Genomic DNA, 10188 nt, shown 5'->3' with positions numbered 1-10188 from the left:
AGTCTCTTTACTTGCTCCGTAATACATCATCCCGCAACTAACTCATTAGTCACATTGCTTGCAAGGCTTATTATGATGTGCATTACTGAGAGGGCCTAGAGATACCTCTCCGATATTCGAAGTGACAAATCTCAATCTCGATCTATGCCAACCCAACAAACACCTTCGGAGATACCTGTAGAGCATATTTATAATCACCCAGTTATGTTGTGACGTTTGATAGCACACAAGGTATTCCTCCGATATCTGGGAGTTGCATAATCTCATAGTCAAGGGAATATGTATAAGCCGGGAAAAAAGCAATAGCAATAAAATTGAATGATCAATATGCTAAGCTAAGGGATGGGTCTTGTCCATCACATCATTCCCCTAATGATGTGATCACATTAATCAAATGACAAGACATGTCTATGGTTAGGAAACTTAACCATCTTTGATCAGCGAGCTAGTCTAGTAGAGGCTTACTAGGGACATGGTGTTTTGTCTATGTATCCACACATGTATCAAGTTTCTGGTTAATACAATTCTAGCATGAATAATAAACATTTATCATGATATAAGGAAATATAAATAACAACTTTATTATTGCCTCAACTTGATACATGTGTGGATACATAGACAAAACACTGTGTCCCTACTAAGCCTCTACTAGACTAGCTCTTTGATCAAAGATGGTTAAGTTTCCTAACCATAGACATGTGTTGTCATTTGATTAATGGGGTCACATCATTAGGAGAATGATGTGATGGACAAGACCCATCTATTAGCTTAGCATAATGATCGTTAAGTTTTATTGCTATTGCTTTCTTCCTGACTTATACACATTCCTTTGACTAAGAGATTATGCAACTCCCGGATACCAGAGGAATACCTTGTGTGCTATCAAACTTCACAATGTAACTGGGTGATTATAAAGATGCTCTATAGGTATCTCCGAAGGTGTTTGTTGGGTTGGCATAGATCGAGATTAGGGTTTGTCAATCCAAGTATCGGAGAGGTATCTCTGGGCCCTCTCGGTAATGCACATCATAATAAGCCTTGCAAGCAATGTGACTAATAAGTTAGTTATGGGGTGATGCATTATGAAACGAGTAAAGAGACCTGCCGGTAACGAGATTGAACTAGGTATGGAGATACCGACGATCGAATCTCGAGCAAGTAACATACCGATGACAAAGGGAATAACGTATGTTGTCATTACGGTTTGACCGATTAAGATCTTCGTAGAATATGTAGGAACCAAAATGAGCATCCAGATTCCACTATTGGTTATTGACCGGAGAGGAGTCTTGATCATGTCTACATAGTTCTCGAACCCGTAGGGTCCGCACGCTTAACGTTCGATGACGATTTGTATTCTATGAGTTATCTGATTTGCTGACCGAATGATGTTCAGAGTCCCAGATGAGATCACAAACATGATGAGGAGTCTCGAAATGGTCGAGAGGTAAAGATTGATATATTGGATGATAGTATTCAGACACCGGAAGTGTTCCGAAATGTATCGAGTACATATCGGAGTACCGGGGGGTTACCGAAACCCCCGGGGGGGAGATATGGGCCATAGGAGGGAGGCACACCATCCCACAAAGGGGTGGCGCGCTCCCCACAGGGAAGGAGGCCGAATTGAACTCGGAGAGGGGGCGGCGCCCCCCTTCCTTCCCCACTCTCTCTCTCTTCCCCCCTTTCCCCCTCCGGTAAAAGGAAAGGGGGGCCGAATCCAACTAGGAGCCCAAGTAGGATTCCTCCTGATTGGGATCGCCTAGGGCCGGCCTCGTCCCCCTCCCTCCTTTATATACGTGGGGGGCGCCTACAACACACATCAACTGTTCCTAGCTGTGTGTGGCGCCCCCTCCAAAGTTTACGCCTTCGGTCATATTCACGTAGTGCTTAGGCGATGCCCTGCGTGGATCACTTCACCATCACCGTCACCATGCCGTCGTGCTGAAGGAACTCTCCCTCAACACTTTGCTAGATCAAGAGTTCGAGGGACATCATCGAGTTGAACGTGTGCAGAACTTGGAGGTGACGTACGTTTGGTGCTTGATCGGTCGGAACGAGAAGAAGTTAGACTACATCAACCGCGTTAACAAACGCTTCCGCTTTCGGTCTACATGGTACGTGGACACACTCTCCTCCTCTCGTTGTTATGCATCTCCTAGATAGATCTTGCGTGAGCATAGGAATTTTTTTGAAATTGCATTCTATGTTCCCCAACAGGAGGCGTCGCACATGGCTAACAGATGTTGTTGTGTGTTCTAGGCGCCTCCCCCTCTTATATATATATATATATATAGGTGGGAGGGAGAGGGAGCAGCCAAGGGGGGCGCCCCAAGTAGGCCGAATCCTACTTGGGGTTCCTCCCCAATTCGGCCCCCCTTATTTATTCATCGGAGGGGAAAGGAAAGAGAGGGGGAGGGAAGGAAGGGGGAGGCCGAATCCTCCCCTTTCCTTCTCCCTTCCCCTCTTTCCTTCTCCTCCTATTTCGGCCTACATGCGGGCGCACCAGCCCCTAAGGGGCTGGTCTGTCCACCTCTCTGCCCACTAGGCCCATATAGTTGCCGGGGGGTGCCCGACACCCCTTTCGGTGATCCGATATGTACCCCGTACCCCCAGAACACTTCCGGTGTTCGAATATCATCGTCCCATACATGAATCTTTACCTCTCGATCATTTCGAGACTCCTCGTCATATCCGTGATCTCATCCAGGACTTCGAACAATATTCGATCACCAAATTACATAACTCATATAATACAAAATTGTCATCGAACACTAAGCGTGCGGACCCTACGGGTTCAAGAACTATGTAGACATGACCGAGACACCTCTCCGGTCAATAACCAACAGCAGAACCGGGATGCTCATATTGGTTCCTAAATATTCTACGAAGATCTTTATCGGTCGTACCGTAATGACAACATACGTTATTCCCCTTGTCATCGGTATGTTACTTGCCCGAGATTCGATCGTCGGTATCTATATACCTAGTTCAATCTTGTTACCGGCAAGTCTCTTTATTCGTACCATAATACATCATCCCGCAACTAACACGTTAGTCACATTGCTTGCAAGGCTTATTATGATGTGCATTACCGAGAGGGCCCAAAGATACCTCTCCGATACTCGGAGTGACGAATCATAATTTCGTTCTATGCCAACCCAACAAACACCTTAGGAGATACCTATAGAGCATCTTTATAATCACCCAGTTACGTTGTGACGTTTGATAGCACACAAGGTATTCCTTTGGTATCCGGGAGTTGCATAATCGCGTAGTCAAAGGAATATGTATATGACATGAAGAAAGCAATAGCAATAAAACTAAATGATCAATATGCTAAGCTAACGGATGGGTCTTGTCCATCACATCATTCTCCTAATGATGTGATTCCGTTCATCAAATGACAACACATGTCTATGGTTAGGAAACTTAACCATCTTTGATTAACAAGCTACTCTAGTAGAGGCTTACTAGGAACACGGTGGTTTGTCTATGTATCCACAGATGTATCAAGTTTTCGGTTAATACAATTCTAGCATGAATAATAAACATTTGTCATGATATAAGAAAATATAAAATAACAACTTTATTATTGCCTCTAGGGCATATTTCCTTCACCAACTTCATATGCGGCGAAGAACTTATGAGAAACGGGCTGGGACACTAGGATCCAGGGTTGTGCTACCCTCCTGCCGTAAGAGCTAGTTACCTCCTAGTCGCCTCGTGTCTAGCAAACCCTAGAGAAAAAACTTGTGTGTGAATTCATTGTTAATCGGACAAATAATAGACCTTTTGTTCCAGAAATCCAATTCGGCTCTTGGGAGCATATGCTTCTGCCCACCAAAAAATGTTTTTTGCAAATGTTCAAACAATTGAAAAAACAAAGATGCATTCATTGTCACACCAAAATGCTAGCTGCAAATTTTAGCAGGAAAGCTTAAGTATTTTGATATTTGGAAAAAAATGTCAAACGGCAAATGTTATCTTTAGATTTTTACAATTATTTTTGTTTTTTCACCGACGAAGCACCGTCATCCCGTTTCACATGAAAATTGACAGGCGGACTTGCTACACTAACAAGACCATTACAAAAAAAACAGAATTTTAAATTTTATTTTGTTAATTATTTTGAATTTATTGTTCATTAGGGAGCATATGCACCCCAGAGTCAAAACGAGCCTCCTCTTATTCTTCTTTCCCTCTCATTGTCGTGGCAGATGTGTTACACTACAACCCTGCATACATTCTTATTTCTATAAATGCATGCTTGAAAATTGTTTTAATAAAGCAACTAATAGATTATGTAACGGAAAGCTGAAATCAGTATGTCCGTACTACGTTTTTTTTTTTATCTATGCACCCATCTTTGCGTGTTGGTATGGATGTTCCCTTCTCTTTGCACTGCAAATAACCAAGCTAGGAATGATTCGACAAGAAAGGGATGGCCAGCCAAAGTGGCTGGACAAGAGGCACGTAGCTAGGGCACCCGAGCTAAGAATAAAGGGTATGTACGAGAGGACAAGAAAAGCGTGTACATGTGATGTGAATATATATGGTCCATATATGGAGTATATCCCTTGCCTCTGTGTGTTGCCCGGCCAGCAGCATGCATACACGCATGGCTCGAATTAGTAAACTTCCAATGAGCCACTTTTATAACCAAGGACATTCTCGTCAAAGTTGCCTTTGATACACATTTGAAGAAGCAAAGACCACTGACGTTTACTTTATCACTGGAGGCTAAGCCATGCTTTGCTGCCACGTTCTTCATTGGTGGGATGTCCTTTTTTCTCTAGCGGGTTAGTGTGGTCAGTAATTTCTTTTTTGTTTTATCTGCATTGGATTGGATTTTAATTATGTTCCGACGGTGCTTTTTTCGTTCGTATATTGTGATGAACTGTTGTTAGAGATATTGTTTGTTCTGAAATGAGAGAGAATGGAATTGGATGATGTGTGGTTGTAGTGTCCTTATATGTTTCGGCCTTGGTGTCAGCCGATGGTTGTTGATTGTGTGTGAGCCTCTTGAAAGCCTTTTTTTAGATCACCTTGGGAGCTCATATTCCATGTTGAAATAGTGCAATTGTTGCTATAATGTTCATATAGATCAGCCCACAAAGTTCTCGCTCGCCAGGTTTTATTTTCGCTCACTCCACTGCTAGCTCATAAAAAGCCGGCTACCGTATATTATATGAAAAGTTCATCAAATCAAAAGATGTACATACATTTACAAAATATTTAAGTTTTCTCAAATTAAAGTAACATGATTTTTTTAAACATAGATTTCAAAAAGTTTGCGAATTTGAAATAAAGGTATCAAATTTAAAAAATATTCACAAACTGAAAAAATATTAATAAACTTTTTTTTGAGGAAATGCCATAATGGCTTACTTCATTAAATTAAACCAGACTTACATCGTCAATCAACAATGACAAAGTAAAAATCAGAAGAAGAGATAAGGAATTTGTTTTTGTTTTTGTTTTCGTTTTTGAGGGAATGGGATAAGGAGTAAATCTGGTGGTAGCTGATTTGAATAGGACGGAGTGGCCCACACGACGCCCCCACCGCCCTTCCATCCATCCAGCTATAAAACCAAACGCGGGTCCTTCGGCAAAAGCCCCACCTCCGGTTTGGATACTACGTATACGTACGTGCATAGTTGGGCACTGCGGCCTCCGGGGCTCCCCGTCGGCGAGCAAGATGGCGGCGGCGGCGGCCGAAGGTCTGGAGCGGATCAAGAACGAGGCCGTCGACTTGGTGAGCAAAGCTCGCTAGTTTTTCTGCAGCATAATGCAAGCGAGTTCTTGCCAACTTTTATATGCGTTTCTTAATCTGTTATAAGTTGTTACATGTTCTATATGCATCCTGTAAAGATCATTAGGAAAACCTACTACTAATGATAATCCTAATGGAGAAGATGTAAGCGTAGATCCAATCTTGTTATATGCCTTACCCCATTATCACTTCACGGATCGTTCATGCAACCCAAGATGCATCGATCTGGCGGCGCTTTTATTGTTGGCTTCACGGGCGAGTTGAGCGGCACCGCACCGATCGTCTTTGTTTCCCTCTCTCTCTTTTTTTGCACTTTTTGTGATCTACAACCACCTCGCGCTTTTTCCCATCTAATCTCTTATCATCGCTACCGATTAGCCGTCTCTATCCGAAGACAGATTCCAGTCTCTATCCGAGATGAAATTCAGTTAGTGCATGCGAATCCAGTTGTTTTCTTGGCTAATCTGTGCGTGCATTGCAGGAGAACATCCCTGTGGAGGAGGTGTTCGAGAACCTCCAGTGCAGCTCGGCAGGCCTCACCTCCAAGGATGGCCAGGACCGCATCGCCGTCTTCGGCCCCAACAAACTCGAAGAGAAAAAGGTTCGCTGTAATTCATATCATCTTCGTTTGGATTTCTAGATTGCGTGGTGTAAGTTTCTGACGGCAATGGTGTGCGCAGGAGAGCGAGATCCTCAAGTTCCTGGGGTTCATGTGGAACCCGCTGTCGTGGGTGATGGAGGTGGCGGCCATCATGGCCATCGCGCTGGCCAACGGCGGCGGCAGGCCGCCGGACTGGCAGGACTTCGTCGGCATCATCGCGCTGCTCCTGCTCAACTCCACCATCTCCTACATCGAGGAGAGCAACGCCGGCAGCTCGGCCAAGGCGCTCATGGCCAACCTCGCCCCCAAGACCAAGGTGCTCCGCGACGGCAAGTGGAGCGAGCAGGACGCATCCATCCTCGTGCCCGGCGACATCATCAGCATCAAGCTCGGTGACATAGTCCCCGCCGATGCGCGCCTCCTGCTCGAGGGAGACCCGCTCAAGATCGACCAGTCGGCGCTCACGGGCGAGTCGCTGCCGGTGACCAAGAACCCCGGCGACAGCGTCTACTCGGGGTCCACGTGCAAGCAGGGCGAGATCGAGGCCGTCGTCATCGCCACCGGCGTGCACACCTTCTTCGGCAAGGCGGCGCACCTCGTCGACAGCACAAACCAGGTCGGCCACTTCCAGAAGGTGCTCCGCGCCATTGGTAACTTCTGCATCGGCGCCATCGCCATCGGCATGATCGTCGAGATCATCGTCATGTACTTCATCCAGCACCGCCGGTACCGCGACGGCATTGACAACCTCCTTGTGCTTCTCATCGGCGGCATCCCGATCGCGATGCCCACGGTGCTGTCGGTCACCATGGCTATCGGCTCCCACCGGCTGTCGAAGCAGGGCGCCATCACCAAGCGCATGACGGCCATCGAGGAGATGGCCGGCATGGACGTGCTCTGCAGCGACAAGACGGGCACGCTCACCCTCAACAAGCTCAGCGTCGACCGCAACCTCATCGAGGTGTTCGCCGCGGGCGTCGCCAAGGACGAGGTGTTGCTTTTCGCCGCCATGGCATCCAGGGTGGAGAACCAGGATGCCATCGACGCTGCCATGGTCGGCATGCTCGCCGACCCAAAGGAGGCCAGAGCTGGCATCCAGGAGATGCACTTTCTCCCCTTCAACCCCGTCGACAAGCGCACCGCGCTCACCTACCAGGACACCACCGACGGCACGTGGCACCGTGTCAGCAAGGGTGCTCCCGAGCAGATATTGGAACTGTGCAACTGCAGAGACGATGTCAAGAACAAGGCGCACGCCATCATCGACAAGTACGCCGAGCGCGGCCTCCGGTCCCTCGCGGTGGCCAGGCAGGAGGTGCCGGAGAGGAACAAGGACAGCTCCGGAGGGCCATGGGAGTTCGTCGGGCTTCTGCCGCTCCTCGACCCGCCCAGGCACGACAGCGCCGAGACGATCAAGCAGGCGCTCAATCTCGGCGTCAACGTCAAGATGATCACCGGCGATCAGCTGGCCATCGCCAAGGAGACGGGCAGGAGGCTCGGCATGGGCACCAACATGTACCCCTCGTCCGCCCTGCTCGGCCAGAGCGTCGACGAGTCCATCGTGTCGCTCCCCGTTGACGAGCTCATCGAGAAGGCCGATGGCTTCGCCGGTGTCTTTCCCGAGCACAAGTACGAGATCGTCAAGAAGCTGCAGCAGATGAAGCACATCTGCGGGATGACTGGGGACGGCGTGAACGACGCGCCAGCTTTGAAGAAGGCCGACATTGGCATCGCCGTGGCCGACGCCACCGACGCCGCCAGGAGCGCATCGGACATCGTGCTGACCGAGCCGGGGCTCAGCGTCATCATCAGCGCCGTGCTGACTAGCCGTGCCATATTCCAGAGGATGAAGAACTACACCGTGAGCATTCTCCCAAACTCATTTACATTCTAAGTAACTTTTGTACAAATAACTCTGACTAATCCTTATGCCCTTGTTGTCAATGTACTAGATTTACGCGGTGTCCATCACTATCCGTATAGTGGTAAGTCAAATTATTCTGAACATATTAACCACTCTTATACTGGTAGGTATGTACAGATTGGACTTGGTTTAATTCGTTTTCTGCTGTCGAACTGAACTGCAGCTAGGGTTTATGCTGATCGCGCTGATTTGGAAGTTTGATTTCTCGCCGTTTATGATCCTGGTCATCGCCATTCTGAACGACGGTGGGTCTCAATTTCATTATGCCAAGCAAACATGTTAATGACCATTACTCATTTGTTTGATTGATTTACTCAACTCAGGCACAATCATGACCATCTCCAAGGACAGAGTGAAGCCATCCCCACACCCAGATAGCTGGAAGCTGCCGGAGATCTTCATCACCGGCATCGTCTACGGCGCCTACCTTGCCGTCACGACCGTGGTCTTCTTCTTCGCCATGACCAGCACCGACTTCTTCAGCGTGAGTGTTGTTACCATCCATGCCATATCTAATCCCTCCAAACTATACAAGATATGGATGTGGCTCATGCTGTTTTACAGACAATATATGCTGAATGTTCCTTGTGTTTCCAAATTGCAGGAGAAGTTCCACGTGCGTTCGCTAAGGGGCAACAAGGACGCGATGATGTCTGCCCTCTACCTTCAAGTGAGCATTATTAGCCAGGCCCTCATCTTCGTCACCCGGTCGCGCCGCTGGTGCTTCCAGGAGCGCCCGGGGCTCTGGCTCTGCTTCGCCTTCGTCGTCGCGCAGATCGTAAGCCCACCCCAACCCGGCCTCACTGCAACAATGGTGCGCATGCTTTCATCTGTAACTGCAACTCAACTATTGCTGTTGTTGCCATTGCAGATTGCCACCGTCATCGCCGTGTACTGCAACTTGCCATTTGCGCACATCCGAGGCATCGGCTGGGGCTGGGCCGGCGTGATCTGGCTCTACAGCATCATCACCTTCATCCCCTTGGACCTCTTCAAGTTCGCCATCGGCTACGCGCTCAGCGGCAAGGCATGGGACACCCTCTTCGAGAACAAGGTACACCATGGACAAACATGCAGCAACTCTCTCAAGGTTATGTAGCAATGTTTCTTAGGTGATCCCGGCCTAACATTGCGTGGTGAACAAACAGATCGCCTTCACGAACAAGAAGGACTACGGGAAGGAGAAGCGGGAGCTGCAGTGGGCGACGGCGCAGCGGACGCTGCACGGCCTGCCGACGGCGGACCCGGCCAGCACGCCGCAGGAGAGGAGCAACTACGGCGAGCTCTCGGAGATGGCCGAGCAGGCCAAGCGCCGGGCGGAGATGGCGAGGCTGCGCGAGCTCAGCACGCTCAAGGGGAGGGTGGAGTCGGCGGTGAGGCTCAAGGGCCTCGACATGGAGACCGTCGACAACCACCACTACACTGTATGATGGAGATCGAACCGGGACGGCAGCGGCGGTCGTTCGCCTCGTACTCGTTGCACATTTTTAGGAGCGGTGCCGAGGGAACATGGCCCTGCCTAGAATTTTCGTTTTGGTCGTCGGATACATATGTTTTTAGTGGTCTGTATTTATGTTCTCATCAATTGTTCAGAGACGGTGTCCAGTTTGTATCAGGTCAATTTGATGAATTTTGATTAATTGTAAACTGGTCGCTATAAACTTGGCTGTGGTTTAGGGTTTCAACCCCATGGAAAAGACAGAAAAATCATGTACACCGATCAATAAAAGGAACTTCTAACACTTATCTGACTATTAGTAATCTTGATATGATAGGAAGTTATTGGATTCTTGTATTGAGTGAATTATATTCATACATGTGCGGATGTGCCCGTACTTCCTCCATGCCAAACCTCCTTTTGCAAAACCATGGTCTAGGTACCGTCGT

At 48.2% G+C, this 10188-nt stretch overlaps 1 protein-coding gene across 2 annotated transcripts; it reads left to right on the top strand.

Moving 5' to 3' along the window:
- Window positions 1–5628: 5628 nt before the first annotated feature.
- On the top strand, window positions 5629–9986 carry LOC125529160 (plasma membrane ATPase). 2 transcript variants are annotated; one of them, XM_048693567.2, is made up of 9 exons: window positions 5629–5758; window positions 6258–6377; window positions 6457–8238; window positions 8330–8362; window positions 8465–8546; window positions 8625–8785; window positions 8906–9079; window positions 9173–9355; window positions 9450–9986. In XM_048693567.2, the coding sequence occupies exons 1-9, from the start codon at window positions 5702–5704 to the stop codon at window positions 9729–9731; spliced, it is 2874 nt and encodes a 957-aa protein (XP_048549524.2). In that variant the 5' UTR covers window positions 5629–5701; the 3' UTR covers window positions 9732–9986. The 2 variants fall into 2 exon arrangements, with proteins under 2 accessions (XP_048549524.2, XP_087381174.1); XM_087525048.1 differs by having other exon boundaries at window positions 8625–9079.
- Window positions 9987–10188: the final 202 nt, after the last annotated feature.

The sequence above is a fragment of the Triticum urartu genome, chromosome 1A (genome assembly GCF_056163025.1).
Source record: "Triticum urartu cultivar PI428250 chromosome 1A, HENAU_Tu73, whole genome shotgun sequence".
Taxonomy (NCBI): Eukaryota; Viridiplantae; Streptophyta; class Magnoliopsida; order Poales; family Poaceae; genus Triticum; species Triticum urartu.
This window is presented reverse-complemented; position numbering and strand designations above follow the sequence as displayed.